This window comes from Oncorhynchus masou, chromosome 27, assembly GCF_036934945.1.
Source record: "Oncorhynchus masou masou isolate Uvic2021 chromosome 27, UVic_Omas_1.1, whole genome shotgun sequence".
Taxonomy (NCBI): Eukaryota; Metazoa; Chordata; class Actinopteri; order Salmoniformes; family Salmonidae; genus Oncorhynchus; species Oncorhynchus masou.
In genome coordinates this window covers 50,710,220-50,731,598 of record NC_088238.1, presented here as the reverse complement: position 1 = coordinate 50,731,598, position 21,379 = coordinate 50,710,220, and the positions used below count along the sequence as shown (strand labels likewise).

Sequence of the window (21,379 nt, the reverse complement as noted above, 5' to 3'; positions counted from 1 at the left end):
GGTATACGGTTAATTTGATCGCTTTTCTGATTTGTGCCAAGCTTCCTGCTGCTAGCTGGACATAATGCTATTCTAGGCTATTCGATAAACATAATGCTATTCGATAAACTTACAAATACTTGTCTTGGTTTGGCTGTAAAGCATAATTTCAAAATCTGAGATGACAGGGTGATTAACAAAAGGCTAAGCTGTGTTTCACTATATTTCATTTGTGATTTCATGAATATGAATATTTTCTAGTAATATTTTTTGACCGTTGCGCTATGCTAATTAGTGTAGTTGATGACAATTCTCCCAGATGGGTAGTTCCAAGAGTTGCCGCAAAAAGTCTCTGGCCTTATAAAACACCTACTCATTCAAGGGTTTCTTTATTTGTACTATTTTCTACATTGTTGAATAATAGACATCAAAACTATTAAATAACACATGGAATCAAAAAAAGTGTTGTAAAATATTTTGATTTGAGATTCTTCAAATCACCACCCTTTGCCTTGATGACAGATTTGCACAATCTGCATTCACTCAACAAGCTTCACCTGGAATGCTTTTCCAACAATCTTGGGAGTTCCCACATAAGCTAAGCACGTGTTGGCTGCTTCTTCTTCACCCTGCGGTTCGACTCATCCCAAACTATCCCAATTTGGTTGAGGTCAGGGTATTGTGGAGTCATCTGATGTAGCAACTCCATCACTCTCCTTGGTCAAATAGCCCTTACACAGCCTGGAGGTGTGTTGGGTCATTGTACTGTTGAAAAAACAAATTATAGTCCCACTAAGCGCAAACCAGTTGGGATGGCGTATCGCTGCAGAATGCTGTGGTAGCCATGCCAGTAAAGTGTGCCTTGAATTCTAAAATAATCAATCACAGAAAAGCACCCCCACACCACCACATCCATGCTTCACGGTGGGAAATACACATGCGGAGATCATACGTTCTCACAAAGACACAGCGGTTGGAACCAAAAATCTAATACTTGGACTAATCAGACCAAAAGGACACATTTCCACCTTTTCTAAATGTCCATTGCTCGTGTTTCTTGGCCCAAGCATGTCTCTTCTTATTGATGTCCTTTAGTAGTGGTTTCTTTCCAGCAATTCGACCATGAAGGCCTGATTCACATAATCTCCTCTGAACAGTTGATGTTGAGATGTGTCTGTTACTGGAACTCTGAAGCATTTATTTGGACTGCAATTTCTGAGGCAGGTAACGCTAATGAACTTATCCTCTGCAGCAGAGGTAACTCTAGGTCAATGACGGCCTAGGAACAGTGGGTTAACTGCCCTGTTCAGGGGCAGAACGACAGATCTTTACCTTGTCAGCTCGGGATTTGATCTTGCAACCTTCCCGTTACTAGTCCAACACTAACCACCTGCCGCCGCATAGTGATTGATGGTTTTTGTGACAGCACTTGAAGAAACTTTCTAAGTTATTGAAATTTTCCGTATTGACTCACCTTCATGTCTTAAAGAAATGGACTATTGTTTCTCTTTGCTTATTTGAGCTATTCTTGCCATAATATGAACTTTGTCTTTTACCAAATAGGGCCATCTTCTGTATACCACCAATACCTTGTCACAACACAACTGATTGGCTCAAACGCATTAAGGAAAGAAATGAATTTAAGGCACACCTGATAATTGAATGCCAAGAGAGTGCAAAGTGGTCATCAAGGCAAAGAGTGGCTACTTTGATGAATCTCAAATATATTTAGATTTTTTTAACACTTTTGGTTACTACATACCTGTCATTTAATAATTTTGAGGTCTTCACTATTATTCTACAAAATAGTAAAAACCCTTGAATAGTTAGGTGTCCTAAAACAAGAGAGAGCGTGAGCACACACAGAACAAAAATTTAAAAGATTTTACTGAGTTAAAGTTCATAAGGAAATCAGTGAATTGAAATAAATTCACGAGGCCCTAATATATGGATTAAACATGACTGGGATACAGAAATGGGGGTGTTTCTCATGGTTCAGGCTAGGCACCTTAACTCCACAGCATAGAATGACATTCTAGACCATTCGGTGTTTCCAACTTTGTGGCAACAGGTTTGGGGAAGGCCCTTCCCTGTTTCAGCATGACAATGCCCTGTGCACAATGCGAGGTCCATACAGAATTTTTTTTCTTCCCGAGATCAGTGTGGAAGAACTTGACTGGCCTGCACAGAGCTCTGACCTCAACTCCATTGAACACCTTTGGGATGAATTGGAAAGCCGACAGCGATTTAACAGATGAAATATTGTGTACTTATGAATTATACTTACCTACTGGTTAAGATTGTTGGGACACTAACCGAATGGTCGCTGGTTTGGATCCCAGAGACGGCAAGGTGGAAAAATCTGCCGTTCTCCCCTTGAGCAAGGTAGTTTACCTCCAACAACTGCTCCCCTGGCGCCGATGACGTTGATTAAGGCAGGGGGGCTGCCTTAACGTCATCGGTACCGGGGGAGCAGTTGTTGGAGGTGAAATGCAGAAGCTACATTGTTTGAATGCAGTCAGGTGTACAACTCACTAGGTATCCCCCTTTCCCTCACCAGATTGATCTATTCATTGTGTTATTAGTTTACATTAGTATATGGCTCCCCCTCTTGCCCATTCATTGTACTGCGGCAAGTGTGTAGTCTAGGACAAATGGAAGAAGTTGGGCGTACGGTAGGAGACCTAGCTAGACATGTCTTGAACATACATAGCAGACCATATTATGTCCTTACAGTTCCAGTAATCTACGCTTCATATTGAACAGAGAATTCATTTTTGTTAGCTCTATAAAAAATAAAAATAATTGCAGCACCATGTCCCTGGATCTCTGAGTGCTTTTTGCTGTTTGGCTTTTGGGAATCTTGAATGTGGACTGTACGTGTTGGGGGAAAAAACCCGCTTCAGGCTTGGGCAGTGGCTATGGTCAAATGGTAAAGAGGTCACTACAGCAGTACGGTCATAGACGAGAGAAAGGTATACAGGGTTTGTGTGAGGGGAGAGCGAGATTAGATGTTTGAGTCTGGGATTGTATTGTGTATGCATGTGTGAGTGTGGTGCGCATGCGTGCCAGAGAAAGGGAGAAGTTCTCTGGAGTTAAATCAGGACATCGTCTAAGAACATGGCAGGAGGGGAGAACTCCGTGTGCTGCCAAGAATGACGACAACAGTCAGCGAGTCTCTCCCTCTGTCACACATGCACACACACGCCGTCTCTCACAAAACGCACACACGCGCTCAGTCTAACACACGAGTGTAGAAAACATCAGGAACACATTCCAAATATTGAGTTGCACCCCCTTTTGCTCTTAGAACACCCTCAATTCGTCGGGGCATCAAATCAAATTTATTTGTCACATACACATGGTTAGCAGATGTTAATGCGAGTGTAGCAAAATGCTTGTGCTTCTAGTTCTGACAATGCAGTAATAACCAACGAGTAATCAAACCTAAGAATTCCAAAACTACTACCTTATACACACAAGTGTAAAAGGATAAAGAATATGTACATAAAGATATGAATGAGATGGTACAGAGCGACATAGGCAAGATGCAGTAGATGGTATCGAGTACAGTATATACATATGTGATGAGTAATATAGGGTATGTAAACAAAGTGGCATAGTTTAAAGTGGCTAGTGATATATTTTACATCAATTTCCATCAATTCCCATCCCATATTACGTAAAGCTGCAGTAGATGAGAGAGTACAGTATATACATATGAGATGAGTAATGTAGGGTATGTAAACATTATATTAAGTAGCATTGTTTAAAGCGGCTAGTGATATATTTTACATCAATTTCCATCAATTCCCATTATTAAAGTGGCTGGAGTTCAGTCAGTGTGTTGGCAGCAGCAACTCAATGTTAGTGTTGGCTGTTTAACAGTCTGATGGCCTTGAGATTGAAAAACAGCTTCTGTCTCTCGGTCCCTGCTTTGCTGCACCTGTACTGATCTCGCCTTCTGGATGTTATGGCCTTCCTGTGACATCGGGGGGTGTAGGTGTCCTGGAGGGCAGGTAGTTTGCCCCCGGTGATGCTTTGTGCAGACCTCACTACCCTCTGGAGAGCCTTATGGTTATGAGCGGAGCAGTTGCCGTACCAGGCGGTGATACAGCCCGACAGCATGCTCTCGATTGTGCATCTGTAGAAGTTTGTGAGTGCTTTTGGTGACAAGCCAAATTTCTTCAGCCTCCTGAGGTTGAAGAGGTGCTGCTGCGCCTTCTTCACGATGCTGTCTGTGTGGGTGGACCAATTCAGTTAGTCTGTGTACGCCGAGGAACTTAAAAAACTTACTACCCTCTCCACTACTGTCCCATCGATGTGGACAGGGGGGTGCTCCCTCTGCTGTTTCCTGAAGTCCACAATCATCTCCTTAGTTTTGTTGACGTTGAGTGTGAGGTTATTGTCCTGACACCACACTCCGAGGGCCTTCACCTCATCCCTGTAGGCCGTCTCGTCGTTGTTGGTAATCAAGCCTACCACTGTAGTGTCGTCCGCAAACTTGATGATTGAGTTGGAGGCGTGCATGGCCACACAGTCGTGGGTGAACAGGGAGTACAGGAGAGGGCTCAGAACGCACCCTTGTGGGGCCCCAGTGTTGAGGATCAGCGGGGTGGAGATGTGGGGTGGAGATGTTGTTACCTACCTAATTGGAGTGGGTCTAGGGTGGAGGTGATATGGTCCTTGACTAGTCTCTCAAAGCACTTCATGATGACGGAAGTGAGTGCTACGGGGCGGTAGTCGTTTAGCTCAGTTACCTTAGCTTTCTTGGGAACAGGAACAATGGTGGCCCTCTTGAAGCATGTGGGAACAGCAGACTGGGATAGGGATTGATTGAATATGTCCGTAAACACACCAGCCAGCTGGTCTGCGCATGCTCTGTGGACACGGCTGGGGATGCCATCTGAGCCTGCAGCCCTGCGAGGGTTAACACGTTTAAATGTTTTACTCACATCGGCTGCAGTGAAGGAGAGTCCGCATGTTTGGGTTGCGGGCAGTGTCAGGGGCAGTGTATTGTCCTCAAAGCGGGCAAAAAAGTTAGTCTGCCTGGGAGCAAGACATCCTGGTCCGTGACGGGGCTGGTGTTCTCTTTGTAATCCGTGATTGACTGTAGACCCTGCCACATAACTCGTGTCTGAGCCGTTGAATTGTGACTCTACTTTGTCTCTATACTGACGCTTAGCTTTGCTTGATTGCCTTGGAGGGAATAGCTACCACTGTTTGTATTTGTTCATGTTTCCGGTCACGTTGCCCTGATTAAAAGCAGTGGTTCGCGCTTTCAGTTTCACGCGAATGCTGCCATCAATCCACAGTTTCTGGTTTGGGAATGTTTTAATCGTTACTATGGGAACGACATCTTCAATGCACTTTCTAATGAACTCGCTCACCGAATCAGCGTATTCGTCAATGTTGTTGGACGCAGTGCGGAACATATCCCAGTCCACGTGATGGAAGCAGTCTTGGAGCGTGGAATCAGATTGGTCGGACCAGCGTTGAACAGACCTGAGCGCGGGAGCTTCTTGTTTTAGCTTCTGTCTGTAGGCAGGGAGCAACAAAATGGAGTCGTGGTCAGCTTTTCCGAAAAGGAGGGTCTTATATGTGTCGCGGAAGTTAGAATAGCAATGATCCAAGGTTTTACCAGCCCTGGTTGCGCGATCGATATGCTGATACAATTTAGGGAGTCTTGTTTTCAGATTAGCCTGGTTAAAATCCCCAGCTACAATGAATGCAGTCTCAGGATATGTTTCCAGTTCGCATAGAGTCAAATAAAGTTTGTTCAGGGCCATCGATGTGTCTGCTTGGGGGGAATATATACGGCAGTGATTATAATCGAAGAGAATTCCCTTGGTAGATAATGCGGTCGACATTTGATTGTGAGGAATTCTAAAATCAGGTGAACAGAAGGACTTGAGTTCCTGTATGTTGTTGTGACCACACCACGTCTCGTTAACCATAAGGCATACGCCCCCGCCCCTCTTCTTACCAGAAAGAGGTTTGTTTCTGTCGGCGCGATGCGTGAAGAAACCAGCTGGCTGCACCGATTCCGTTAGCGTCTCTCTCGTGAGCCATGTTTCCGTGAAGCAAAGAATGTTACAGTCTCTGATGTCCCTCTGGAATTCTACCCTTGCTCGGATTTCATCAACCTTGTTGTCAAGAGACGACTTTGGCGAGAAGTAAGCTAGGGAGTGGTGCGCGATGTGCCCGTCTCCAGAGCCTGACCAGAAGACTGCTTCGTTTCCCTCTTTTACGACGTCTTTGTTTTGGGTCGCAGGCTGGGATCCATTCCGTTGTCCTGGGTGAAAGGCAGAACACAGGATCTGCTTCGGGAAAGTCATACTCCTGGTCGTACTGATGGTGAGTTGACGTTGCTCTTATAGTTCTTCCCGACTGTATGTAATGAAACCTAAGATTGGAAGATTGATACTTAGTGGTTCACAGCCAAGCTTTGAATACCAATTATTCTCTGTATTCGTAAAAAAAAAAAAAAAAAAAAAAAAATTGTAATCCTTGACAATGTCAAATAACTCAAGCATAGATTGGTCACTTTTCTTTCTAATTTTTTGACACAAAAAGTAAAGACCATGCGTAAAGGCATCCACATGATTCCCAGCCGAAACAGTTTGTGCATATACAGTATTATGACGGCAATTCTGTTAGTCCAAAACCTTCGACAAGGTTTTTTTTTTTGGGGGGGGGGGCTGTTCCGATCACAAAAATGTTTGAGGCAAGCCGAAATCAGTAGCCGAAGTCCACGTCTTCTCGTCGGCGATTGGTCAAAAGAAGGGATCATTCAACGAATTGCCTGTTGTCATTCAAAAGAGACGACTTGTCCTCATGCACATTTTTTCACTTGAGAAATAAATCCTGCATCAAAACATCCTGGCCAAATGCAAAATGTAAAAATGATTTACAGATTTGAGTACTTACACTAATTCGGACTATTTTGAGTTTGAGGAAGTGTATACTGGCTAGGGCGTACCATTTTTTTCAAACAGTACTGCTGCTTTTTTCTCTTTTTTTCAAGCGTAGATCTTTTAAGGGAGTATGTGAGGTAGGTAGTAGGTGCCAGGTGTACTTGTTTTTGTCAGAAACTACAACGCTGCTGGTTTTTCAGGCTCAACATTTTCCTGTGTGTATCAAGAATTGTTTTATTTAACTAGGCAGAATGGTCCACTACCCCAAGGACATCCTGCCAACCTACCAACTGTGGGAAGCATCCCTGTGGAACACTTGACACCATGTAGAGTCCATGCCTCAACAAATTGAGGCTGTTCTTTGGCCAAAAGGGGGAGGTGCAACTCAATATTAGGAAGGTGTTCCTAATGTTTGGTATTCTCAGTGTATGCTAATATATGCTACAAATACTTTTAAATTTGCATGAAATTTTACTGGTCGTATAGACATATTTAGTAGATGTTATTGCAGGTGTAGCAAAATGCTTGTGTTCCTAGGGCCAACAGTGCAGTAGTATCTAAAGATTCACAGCAACACACACAAATCTAAAAGTAAATGAATTAAGAAAGACATTTCAGGAGGAGCAAACAAATGTCCTTGTTTTTTTAAAGAAAAGCTATTTTTATCCATTAACATCAAATGATCAGAAATACAGTGGACATAGTCATTTACAACATTAACAATCATAGCTGGAAACGGCTGATTTTATGGATTATCTACATAGGCCCATTATCAGCAACCATCACTCCTGTGTTCTAATGGCACGCTTTTATTTTAAAGGTGTGGATCAGCTTTAATATTGCAAAAAGATTGCTTCCATCAATGTAAATGTCTTGCATCATATCCAATCACCCATACATTTTTTGGTAAATATACTTTTCAATTTTTAGAATATACCTTTACGATTCCTGGCAAACCCAACCACCCCTCCCCCAATTGGAGTAAACTAATGAACAATAACACTTAGGTATAAACTGAAGGTAGAAGCCTATTACACATTTTAGACAATATATTTGACAATAGTTACTGTTTTTTTTTATCCTTCCTCTTTTTCTGATGTCCATCCAGTTTGTAACTGCGCAATATCACAAAATGTGTTGTGTTAGCAAATCCAAGTTTATCCTTTTAAAAAGCTAATTGATAGCACAGCTGAAAACTGTTGTCATGCTTAAAGAAGCAATACAACTGGCCTTCTTTAGACTAGTTGAGTATCTGGAGCACCAGCATTTGTGGGATCGACTACAGGCTCAAAATGGCCAGAAACAAAGATTTTCTTCCGAAACTCAGTCTATTCTTGTTCTGAAAAATGAAGGCTATTCCGAGAGAAATGATGAAATGAAACTGTTGATCTCGTACAACGCTGTGTACTACTCCCTTCACAGAACACGCAAACTGGCTCTAACCAGAATAGAAAGACTGGGAGGCCCCGGTGCACAACTGAGCAAGAAGACAAATACATTAGAGTGTCTAGTTAGAGAAACAGTCGCCTCACGTCCTCAATCGGCAACTTCATCAAATAGTACCCGCAAAACACCAGTCTCAACGTCAACAGAAAAGAGGCAACTCTGGGATCCTGGCCTTCAAGGCAGAGTTGCTCTGTCCAGTGTGTTCTTTTGCCCATCTTAATCTTTTTTAATGGCCCGTCTGAGATGTCTTTCTTTGCAACACTCCAGATTTTGTAATTAGACGTTTAAAATCAGACAGTTTGAGAACATTTTTACCTAGAGATGCACATGCACACATGCTAATTTATTTTACCTTTATTTTACTAAGCATGTCAGTTAAGAACAAATTCTTATTTTCAATGACGGCCTAGGAACAGTGGGTTAACTGCCTGTTCAGGGGCAGAACGACAGATTTGTACCTTGTCAGCTCGGGGATTCGAACTTGCAACCTTTCGGTTACTAGTCCAACGCTCTAACCACTAAATCTTCTCAAACCACGAGTCGAATTAGCCTCTAATGAATTTCAGAATGATTAGTTGCTGTATTTAAAGTTTACCACGCTACACCACTAGATGGAACCATATCGCACCAGAGCTATAAGAACTAAACTGATGGACATGGGGCCATGAAATGTGGTATGTAAAACTTACATTTATGTCCCTAGAAGCTGAGTGAATATAAAGTCACTGCAATAGATAGTTCCACCAACTGATCTCGTGCAGCTATGTCATTATAGAAGTCGGTAGCAAAAATTGGCTTGAGAAATGGTGTACACACTCACCTGCAGTGTAATGAAATTAACATATCACAATATAAAAACAATTCCTAAACCTAACTAAATTCACCCCTAAACAATTTTAAAACCACAAATATTCAAACCATATTTGTTGCAATATACCAATACACTAAAGCTGAAAATATTTCACAAATCTTAACATTAAACATGAATAAGCAACTGCAGCTCCCTCAACCACAAGGCTCTCCAGAGGGTCGTCCATATATGTAAAGAGTCTTCATTCATTCCTACTCCGATGTGTATATGTTGTGTAATTCGTTAGATATTACTGCACTGTCGGAGCGAGAAGCACAAGCATTTCGCTCGATCCGCAATAACATCTGCTAAACACGTGAATGTTACCAATAAAATGTGTTTTTTCAGCACTAGACTAAACCTGATTTGTGTCATCGTTGTGGTATTGAGAAAAACATGGTAATGCTTTCACTGATTGCACATAAAGGAAGAGTTCCTACATGGAGCGCTTGCTTTGATCCCCAACTGATCTTGTTCGCTTTGTCATCCTGTGAACCACAATTATTGCTGCTCGCAGCTACACTACATTACCAAAAGTACGTGGACACCTGCTTGTCCAACATCGCATTCCAAAATCCTCAGTATTAATATGGAGTTGGTCCCCCCTTTGCTGCTATAAACGGCCTTCATTCTTCTGGGAAGGCTTTCAACTAGATGTTGGAACATTGCTGCGGGAACTTGCTTCCATTCAGCCACAAGCGCATTAGTGAGGTCAGGCACTGACATTAGGCGATTAGACCTGGCTTGCAGTTGGTGTACCAATTCATCTCAAAGGTGTTAGATGGGGTTGAGGTCAGGGCTCTGTGAAGGCAGCTCAAGTTCTTCCACACCAATCTCGACAAGCCATTTCTGTATGGACCTTGCATTGTGCACAGGACATTGTCATGCTGAAACAGGGAAGGGCCTTCCTCAAACTGTTGCCACAAAGTTGAAAGCACACAATCCTCGAGAACGTCATTGTATGCTGTAGCTTTAACATTACCCTTCACTGGAAGTAAGGGGCCTAGTTCGAACCTTGAAAAAACAGCCCCAGACCATTATTCCCTTACAGTTGGCACTACGCATTGGGGTAGGTAGCATTCTCCTGGCATCTGCCAAACCCAGATTAATTCGTCAGACTGATGGTGAAGCGTGGTTCATCACTCCAGAGAATGAATTTCCAATGGCGGTGAGCTTTACACCACTCCAGCCGAAGCTTGGTATTGTGCATGGTGATCTTAGACTTGTGTGCGGCTATTCGGCCATGGAAATCCATTTCATGAAGCTTCTCACGAACAGTTCTTGTGCCGACGTTGCTTCCAGAGGCAGTGTGGAACTCGGTTGCAAAACTCACTAACACTTTGCGAATGATCCGTTGTTACTCCTAGACGTTTCCACTTCACAATAACAGCACTTACAGTAGACCGATGCACCTCTAGCAGGGCAGACATTGACGAACAGACTTGATGGAAAGGTGGCATTCTATGACGGTGCCACGTTGAAAGTCACTGAGCTCTTCAATAATGCCATTCTACTGCCATTGTTGGTCTATTGAGATTGCATGGCTGTGTGCTTGATTTTATATACCTGTCAGCAACGGGTGTGGCTGAAATGGCAGAATACACTCATTTGAAGGGGTGTCCACATACTTTTTATATATGGTGCATTCAGAAAGTATTCAGACCCCTTGACTTTATCCACATTGTTACATGACACATTTTAGAATAAGGCTATCGTTTTTTCCTCCCTCATCAAATTCACACACAATACCCCATAATGACAAGTTTTTCTACATTTTTTACCCCCTTTTCTCCCCAATTTTGTGGTGTCTAATTGTTAATAGCTACTATCTCGTCTCATCGCTACAACTCCCGTACGGGCTCCGGAGAGACGAAGATCGAAAGCCATGCGTCCTCCAAAACACAACCCAACCAAGCCGCACTGCTTCTTAACACAGCGCGCATCCAACCCGGAAGCCAGCCGCACCAATGTTTCGGAGGAAACACCGTGCACCTGGTGACCTGGTTAGCGTGCACTGCGCCCGGCCCGCCACAGGAGTCGCTAGTGCACGAGGAGACAAGGATATCCCTACCGGCCAAACCCTCCCTAACCCGGACAACGCTTGGCCAATTGTGCATCGCCCCACGGACCTCCCGGTCTCGGCCGGAGGTCCGTGGCCGGCTGTGACAGAGCCTGGGCGTGAACCCAGAGTCTAGTTTGTGTGCAAATTTATATATAAAAACTGCTATCACATTTACATAAGAATTCAGACCCTTTACTCTGTACTTTGCTGAAGTACCTTTGGCAGTGATACAGCCTTGAGTCTTCTTGGGTATGACGCTACAAGCTTGGTACACCTGTATTTGGAGACTTCCTACAATTCTTCTCTGCAGACCCTCAAGATATATCAGGTTGGATGGGGAGCATCGCTGCACAGCTATTTTCAGCTCTCTCCAGAGATGTTTGATTGGGTTCAAGATTAGGCTCTTGCTGGGCCACTCAATGACATTCAGACTTGTCCCGAAGCCACTCTTGCGTTGTCTTGGCTGTGTGCTTAGGGTCGTTGTCCTGTTGGAAGGTGAACCGTCAACTTAGTCTGAGGTCCTGAGCCCTCTGTAGGAGCAGGTTCTCAACAAGAATCTCTGTACTTTGCTCCATTCACTTTTGCCTCGATCCTGACCAGTCTCCCAGTCCCTGCCACTGAAAAACATCCCCACAGCATGATGCTGCCACCACCATGCTTCACCGTAGGGATGGTGCCAGGTTTCCTCTAAACATGAAGCTTGTCATTCTGGCAAAAGAGTTACATCTTGGTTTAATCAGACCAGGGAATCTCGTTTCTCCAAGCAGGCTGTCATGTGCCTTTTACTGAGAAGCGGCTTCGGTCTGGCCACTTGTCCTTCAGGATGATTCTCCCATCTCCACAGAGGAACTATGGCGCGCTGTCAGAGTGACCACCACGCTCTTGGTCACCTCCCTGACCAAGGCCCTTCTCCCCCGATTGCTCAGTTTGGCCGGGCGGCCGGCTCTAGGAAGTGCCTTGGTGGTTCAAAGCTTCTTCCATTTAAGAATGATGGAGGCCACTGTGTTCTTGGCGACCTTCAATACTGCAGAAATGTTTTGGTACCCTTCCCAAGATCTGTGCCTCGACACAATCCGGTCTCAGCGCTCTACGGACAATTCCTTCGACCTCATGGCTTGGTTTTTGCTCTGACAACCGTGGGGCCTTATATAGACAGGTGGGTGCCTTTCCAAATTATGTCCAATCAATTGAATTTACCACAGGTAGACTCCAAGTTGTAGAAACATCACAAGGATGATCAATGGAAACAATATGCACCGGAGCTCAATTTCAAGTCTCATAGCAAAGGGCCTGAATACTTATGTAAATAAGGTGTTTTTATATTTGATATAAATTTGCAAAAAATTCAAAAACCTGTTTTTCCTGTGTCATTATTGGTTATTGTGTGTAGCTTGCTGATGATAGTATTTTATTTAATCATTTTAGAATAAGGCTGCAACGTAACAAATGTAGAAAAAGTCAAGGGGTCTGAATACTTTCCGAAGGTAATGTATAGTGTATATTTAATATTTATAACCTGACTTGCCGGTCTTAATTGCCCCTGTGGGGATAAAGAAAAAGTTGTATTGAATTACCATTCTCAGCGAGTGGAGCCAGGACCTCAAAGATCATCTCCTTCTTCTCGTGCTCTGCCTGCTTCTGGAACAGACGTACCAGCTCCTCAGCGATGTTCGTGGAGGCAAACTGTTCCTTACTGGACTCTGCAGAGACGGGAAAAAAATCAAGTTAAATCAAGATGAAATGACTGGTCCAGTCAGTTAGTGCGCAGGCCAACTTCTGTGTTCATTCATTTTCATGCCGAGCGTACGGCATGATAACGATCAAAGAGTCGGCACCATGCTAAAGACATACACACCGGAATCAGTTCTGTCCATGGACTTACAAAATATGTGAATGACAGGAGAGTCCACAGCTCAACTTTTATTGGGGCGTGACCATTTTTTTATGCTCAAAGCCCAGGCCCCAGAGAGCATGGTATAAAGCTGAACTAAGTCCAGAATGGCGGGGTGAAAGCAGTATTCTACTCAATGTACAGGAGAATTAATTTAGACTACATTTTCTTTGGTTTATGCCCAAAATACATAGTGACTTCTCTGATCAGCCCTAAGATGTCCCACTACCCACCGAGCTCAGCCAAGTTTCCGAAAGCGATGAGGCACATCTCTGTAAGAGCCGTGTTGTCTGAGTGGAGCCCCAGCAGCTTCACCAGGTTGGGGATCACCCCCATGTTGATCAGCTGGGCCTGCAAGGAGTCTGGAGAGGACACACAGAGGAGATCAGAGGATAGGTAAGAGTACTGACATCTAGTGTTTGGGAGGTTGAATTACAATAAGGCCACAAAGATCAGGGTGGGCAGTGTTAGGCAAATTAACTAAACAGAAACACCCTAATGTGTGTGTGTGTGTGTGTGTAATTTATGAAGGCACTATTGTCTCAGCCCTAAAACGTAGAGAGATACATTGGGCTATGAAAAAGTCTGTCTGCCAGCCTTGCTCTGCCAGAAAACACACACCCACACAAGTCAATAATATAATTAGAAGTGGAAAAGCTAATGGAATGTATAAAGCCAAACGTCTTGAAATCAAGTCTCAAGAGGATTATAAAAAGGCAATTTCTAAAAAAGGGAAATTAGTTCATGCAAACAAGGAAACAAATTTGCACATTTGAACTACCATTTGCTAAATGTAGACTAGCTATACAGTATATATATTTTTTTCATATACAGGATATCAGAGTGCAGATGTATTTCCCTGGTTGTAGTGAGCTTTGGAAAACCAGCTAGAAGAGCCTAGAGGAAAGATAAGAAAAAGAGTCGATTAAGTTGACTTTAAGAGACTACCAATAGTGACAAAATGGGCAGAGAGAGAGGGTACAAGAAGAAAAAGGAGAAGTTAAAGAAGAATGGGAAAGTGATGAGACAGAGGTAGACGATAAAAGGCTGGAAGGAAGGAAGGAAGGAAGGAAGGAAGGAAGGAAGGAAGGAAGGAAGGAGGGGAAGCGAGTGAGTGAGAAAAGGAAGTAAACCAATTGAAAAATAGTTATATTAGTGAATTATTAAGGGCTCTCTGAAATACAAGCTGACATTTTTTGCTGGTACTTATTAAAAAACAACCACCATCAATTATCATCTGCCAGAACTGTTAATCACTCAAAACATTAGATCCTAACCATAATCCACAATAGGCCTCGACACAAGCAGAAGGCCTACAAGAGAAGAGCAAATTCCAGAAACATAAACCAACTTGGGTCAAAGTTTACATTTAAAATATTGATTTCTATTTCGTCAATTTGCACGGACGCTGTGAAAACCAGTGGACGTGCAGAGCTTCTATCAATGTTAATGAAGGATATATTAGCTGTGGTGACAGATTACAAACAGCCAGCTGAAGGAATTGGGCCGCTGGCGGCCACAAACTCATTTGCATTGCGTAATTGCAAAAATGCTCCGGCCCTCGCTGTGGTGCACAGAGCAGACCAACTCCATTATTCTGACGTGTTAGATTCCGTATCTCAGCGTAGAGAAGGCGGTTTCTCTTCTCTTCACCGTTCCAAGGACGTGTAGAGCATGCGGTATTTGTATGTATTATTTTCAACCATCAACTGTTTCAGCCTTTTGAGTGGTGACATTTGAGACAGCGTTTGTTTTATTGTAGCCGATGACAAGGCTTGGAAAAAACTCTAGGCTACATTTCACACCTAACCTCGTGCTAAATAATTCAAACTTAATTTAATAAATGACATGTATAAACAGTGTTGAGCAGGACATAATTGCACTAGGCAGTTATGTAACAGACTTTGTTATTACATTTACTTACATTATTTTCTCAACTTTGGTATAGAGGCTACCGGTACATGAAGTGTGTCTCGTTTTCTCAAGCATTCTTTTCATGGAGCAGCAATAAAAACAAATGGCCTTATTCAAAGTTAAACAGATTGGAGGCCACAACCAACCATAACTGACTAATGGAGTCAAAACATGTCTGTGTGTGAGATATTTGAATCTGATTTGACTTAAGTCAAATCAGGCTTTGCTGAGCTCCGTGAAATGGTTTGATTTAGTGCAGTGATAGCGGTGCTTGGCAGCTGAGGCTAAATGTCAGTGTCACCGGAAGTAGTAACTCGCATGGAAACAGAATTCCACACATCGTGGAACATTGACTTGAACGGGGATGGCCGTTCTACTAACTCTATTTCTGTGTAACCACAGCACTGTTTAATGTCTGATGATCTGATCGCAGATCATTAGGTTTACGAAGAAAATCCTCCTATCTCCATGTTTGATTGGGGGAAAAGAACAAGAGTTGTCGCTGTCTTGCATGTACCTCCCCTGAATGCCACATTTAAATTCTCTGTCTATTTTCAACGGGAGGACAAAAGAGTTGGTGAGTGACCTTGGACTGGTCAGAGATCGTACAGGAGAAGAGATATGCATCTTGCCCCCACGGAGGAGAGAAAGTTATAGAACTTGGCCCATTCATTAATAACGTAGAACGTAGACGAAAGGGGCATAAACACTCACCGAGCATCCCTGTCACAACACCACTAACCAGCCTGGGGTGTTTTCATTCATGCAAACAGTTGCAAAATTGTTTTGCATCAGAACAATTCATAAACAGTTTATGGGACAAATTCAGCTACAACTCCCTGTTTTGGCCCATTTACTTCAGTTTGGTTCATAGTAATCTCGCTTAACCCAGAACTAAAATCTTGTGTAATTTGATCAGCTATGGCAATTCTGGGTCTAAACACCAGAATTAACGCTGCTCATCATCCTACACCGCCGCAACAGATTCTTCAGTTTACGTGCAGAATCTTATTCTTCAGGTTAATGCACAGAATCTGTGATGAGGTCACTAGTGAATACACTCCTGGGGAACAAATAAGACCAAAACTCAACTTTCTGTAATCCAATTTGATGAGGGTTCAACAGCAGCTACTTGAAATGTTTTACATGTAGACTCAGCAATGACATCATACCCAGTGGGGTGACTTCCTGCTTACCGACCACAACCAATTTCAAATCTGTCAAGACTGACACTTGACTATTGTCTCTTCCCAATGTGGGCAGGCTTCAAGTGAGGACGCACATTGGGAAGAGTCAATAGTGGCTGTTTTGGTAGATTTGATTTGTTGTTGATGTCTGTAAGCAGGAAGTCCCCCCCCCGCTGTGTATGATGTCATATTGCTGAGTCTACCCTTAAAAAGGCAGTGTTAAGAGTTGTGCAGTAAAGTGACTTGCAAAGGAAAATGAGTCACTGCTAATCCCCAGTGGCAAAATCATTGCATCACAACAAGACTAGTTAATTAGCTAGCACAGTTAAACGGTTCTAAACAATGTGTTAATTTGAATGAAATATTAATATTTTATGGTGAGTCTATGTACGAGTCCAATATGGCACCCTATTCTCTGGTCAAAAGTAGTGCACTATGTAGGAAATAGGGTCCCATTTGGAACGCGGGCTAATTAAACTGTAACAGGTGCTGGAAGGTTGACAGCAGAAGTGATCCATATTGATTACGCCAGACCTTGCACCTGGATAGACCATATAGGCTTAGCAAGGAGGGTTGTGGGAGAATAGGCAATCTAACTAGAAAACGAGAGTCCTGTGTAAAGGGGAAGAAATAGCTGCAGTATAAGCTGTATGGACACCATCACCACCTACCACCAATTACAAGGACAAGCAGTCACTGCTTTAAGAGGAAAATTACCAAGGCCTCAAGCAAGATACAATAGAGAGCAATGGAAGTGGACTTGAAGCAGACAGACCACTCTCCAGGGAATAGATATTGAACAATCCTCTTTATCACTACCTCCTGTCACCATGGTGAGTAAAGGCTGAGTAATACAAAACTTGAACATTGGCTAAAATCTAAATTTTTAGATTGAAGTCATTTTTAGACTTCAAAAACAGTCGGCTAATGAGTCCATGCCCCTACACCATCTATTATAAAGTCCCAGTTGTGTAGATCCAGCTATATGGAAATAACAATTAGTTTGGATTTGAGGCATATAGCAGCTGCAAAAGCTAATGGAGGTCCACATAAACAAGCACAACAGATGGCCTGGGACGTGGACTCGTTTCGCCATTAATTACATTTGAGGTCTGAAAATATCAGACAAAACTTTCATTTTTAAGTAAACTATCACTTTAAGACTGGATAAAAGCTGTCAACATGACGTTTAGTACAGTCACCAACACTGCCAAAGTAGGGCGGCAGGTAGCCTAGCGGTTAGAGCATTGGGCCAGCAACTGAAAGGTCAATGGTTTGAATACCCGAGCCGAAAAGGTGAAAAATCTGTTGACGTGCCCTTGAGCAAGGCACTTTACACTAATTTCCTCCAGGGGCGCCGTAATACTATGGCTGACCCTGTAAAACAACACATTTCACTGCACCTAGCCGGTGTATGTGACAATAAAACATATCACTTTATCTCTTAGATTAATTCTTTAAAAAGTTTACTCTGTTCAGATTGGTTAATTTAGTTTATCCGGGGGGAGTTTGTTATTACCATTTTCATTGCTATAGTTCATCAGCATGCCACAAAAGACAGTCAAGAGCTTTCCATTGTCCGGGTCAGTATTTTGGGACAGTGACTTTATGTGTCCAGCTACTATCTGAGCCCCTCCCGCCTGGTCAACTGCACTCCTGCCCTCATCTGCAAAACAAAGAGGTCAGGGGGACATCAACAAAGAAAAAACACAAAAATCACAACAAGCAACCTGGAAAATAAATCAATACAGATAAAGTTAAGCAAGCAGTAAAAAATAAAATAAAATACACAATCACAAAAATGCTATTTAAATATAACCATAAATAATAATGATTCATCAGAACATGGAAAAGGAGAGGCAAAAATATAAAATTAAAATAACTAGCATTACCAAAGCTCATACCCTTCATACAGAACTGGGAGTTGACACAATTCCAGTGTGTTTTTGGTCATGCCCACCCAAGTAGGGCTGGCAGAGTTAATCATGTAACTCCAGTTTGTCATTTTAGTACACTCCTTTCTTTTGCGATTAATCGTAGCCTGAAAGCATTCAAAACGCACTGAAAAAAAATCTAAAATACATCTATACAGCTAAAAACAATAAATGTGATGTCTTAAGTCGACCTTGAGGTAAAAAAAAAAAAGTATGCCTTATACATTTTCCTTGATTTCGCTTACCATTACTTTGGACATAAGACACGTCAATATTCTTGTCATGCTTTTCGTATAAAATAAATAAATAAATAAAAAATCATAAATTACAGTTCAATTTGATCAAATTCTGAATTTGCAATTAGTCACGATTAATCACAGCAAATCTTCCAATTAACTCAAAATATACAGTCTTAATTGGTGGACAATCATTTGTCACTTGTCAGAATCACTGTCAAGCTCGCACACAGTATAGTTAATAGTGGTACCAACAACCATACTCGAGTCCAGCTAAACAGAATGTAGTGGAGTCATGTTATGCAAATGAGCATGACTGAATAGCAAACATATGGAGGTGGAGTGATGAAACCCAGCTGAATTGAGGAGAGACAAAACAGCTGTTCTCTTTGTGCAAATAAAAGGTCACATCTTGGGAACTGAAAACCAGACAGCCTTGGGACCATGGGAGTTGAAGTCATGTCATACCAAGTGACTAGTCTGTTTTTATGAAATCGTTTTTAGCAGAGGCCTCATTTAGTAACCTGAATTAGCACCACATTACTACAGATCACAGTATTTTTGTGGGATACTGCTTGACATAACAATCGACTACAGCCATGCAAATCCGATCTTTAAAAAAAAAAAAGCCGATCATAATTATCCTTAAACGAAATAGGACTCAACCTCACCTGTGATAGAAACGTGGTTAACAATGCTAGTTGTGGTCAACTAAAAATGGAGATTTGTTGGTGCTCCTGAGGTTAGGGTTTGAACTTTAAGGACGTCACCTTTGCCTGCAGACATCGCGTAGACAATGAGTGCTTGATGTGCCAAGAGAAAATGTAGCATGAAAGACCAGAGCCCGGAGGGAGGCCACGTGCTCTGATAAATACGTTGAGTGTACAAAACATTAAGAACATCTTTCCATGACATTGACTGACCAAGTGAAAGCAACAATCGCTTATTGATGCCACTTGTTAACTTCTTCGATATAGGGGGCGCTCTTTTAATTTTTGGATAAAAATAACGTTACCGTTTTAAACAAGATAATTTGTCACAAAAAGATGCTCGACTATGCATATAATTGACAGCTTTGGAAAGAAAACACTGACGTTTCCAAAACTGCAAAGATATTGTCTGTGAGTGCCACAGAACTAATGCTGCAGGCGAAACCAAGATGAAATTTCATACAGGAAATGCCCCAGATTTTGAATGCGCTGTGTTCCAATGTCTCCTTATATGGCTGTGAATGCGCCAGGAATGAGCCTACACTTTGTCGTTTCCCCAAGGTGTCTGCAGCATTGTGACGTATTTGTAGGCATATCATTGGAAGATTGACCATAAGAGACTACATTTACCAGGTGTCCGCTTGGTGTCCTCCGTCGAAATTGTTGCGCAATCTCCAGCTGCATCCACTTTTCCGTTTGGTTCAGAGGAGAAAGGCAACTGCCAGGAATGATTTATCATCGAATAGATATGTGAAAAACACCTTGAGGATTGATTCTAAACAACGTTTGCCATGTTTCTGTCGATATTATGGAGTTAATTTGGAAAAAGTTTGGCGTTGTAATGACTGAATGTTTTTTTTCTTAGCCAAACGTGATGAACAAAACAGAGCGATTTCTCCTACACAAATCATCTTTTTTGGAAAAACTGAACATTTGCTATCTAACTGAGAGTCTCCTCATTGAAAACATCCAAAGTTCTTCAAAGGTAAATTATTTTATTTGAATGCTTTTCTTGTTTTTGTGAAAATGTTGCTTGCTGAATGCTAGGTTTAATGTTATGTTAGCTATCAATACTCTTTCACAAATGCTTGTGTAGCTATGGTTGAAAAGCATATTTTGAAAATCTGAGACGACAGTGTTGTTAACAAAAGGCTAAGCTTGTGAGCCAATATATTTATTTCATTTAATTTGCGATTTTCATGAATAGTTAACGTTGTGTTATGCTAATGAGCTTGAGGCTATGATTACGCTCCCGGATATGGGATTGCTAGAGGTTAAAGTCACTTCAAAATCAGTGTAGATTAAGAGGAGACAGGTTAAAGAAAGATGTTTAAGCCTTGAGACATGGATTGTATGAGTGCCATTCAGAGGATGAATGGGCAAGACAAAATATTTAAGTGCCTTTGAATGCGGGGTACGGTACTACGTGCACTGGTTTGTGTCAAGAAATGTGGAACGCTTTCGACACCTAGAGTCCATGCCCCGATGAATTGAGGCTGTTCTGGGGGCAAAAGGGGGTGCAACTCAATATTAGGAAGGTGTTCCTAATGTTTAGTATCTGGTTGAATTTCCACAGACTACAGACCAGGCATTAATTAATGACTTTTCTTAGAACTCAGAATTGGGGATAATGTCCTTGTCAAAGTAGATAAACACTAATTAAGGAATGGAAGAGTATTTTCCCTTTGTGAAAATTACAAGCCACATCCTGTGACAGTACACCAACGCTGGACATCGTATAGTCAACAAAAACGTCTGTACAAGCGTTGCGTTAGCCAACACAGGAACATATCGACGGCAGACTGTATGGGGATGTCTGGAGTGTAGCTAGCAGAGGAAGCGTTATGGGCCTTGTCAGTATATCATTGTCTGTACTAGCGGTTTTAACACAGAAACACAACACATTATACAGTGTTATGTGTGCATGGCGGTGGCAGCCAGAATGGGGTGTCTGGAGCGTAGCTGGCTTGCTGGCAGAGGAAGTGTTAAGTGATCAGTCATCCTCGTTCGTGGACATGCACAGACTGGTTCGCCTCTAGTCTCCTGATACCAGCCAACCACGACCCCCACATCCAACCTCAACCTGGTTGGGACACCTGCCCACTTCCTTAACCCTCGACCATGGACAGGAAGAGAAAGGAGGGGAGAGATGGAGTTGAGAGAGAGGAAGACCGAGAGAAAAAAAAGTGTGAGCGCAAGTGTGTGTGTGTGCATATGTGTGTGCATGCGCATAGACGGGAGAGAGAGAGTGCA

General features: G+C 42.5%; 1 protein-coding gene across 3 annotated transcripts in view; it reads right to left on the bottom strand.

The window, feature by feature from the left end:
- LOC135516354 (rap1 GTPase-GDP dissociation stimulator 1-like) overlaps positions 1-21,379 on the bottom strand; it is a 55,060-nt gene that overhangs the window by 18,908 nt on the left and 14,773 nt on the right. For 2 of the 3 annotated variants that reach the window (XM_064940609.1, XM_064940610.1), the window contains exons 5-7: positions 17,766-17,912; positions 13,379-13,507; positions 12,829-12,954 (exon numbers count right to left, since the gene is read on the bottom strand). In XM_064940609.1, coding sequence (XP_064796681.1) covers positions 12,829-12,954; positions 13,379-13,507; positions 17,766-17,912 — 402 coding nt within the window. The remainder of the gene's footprint in view (positions 1-12,828; positions 12,955-13,378; positions 13,508-17,765; positions 17,913-21,379) is intronic. The other variant, XM_064940611.1, reaches the window with a different exon arrangement.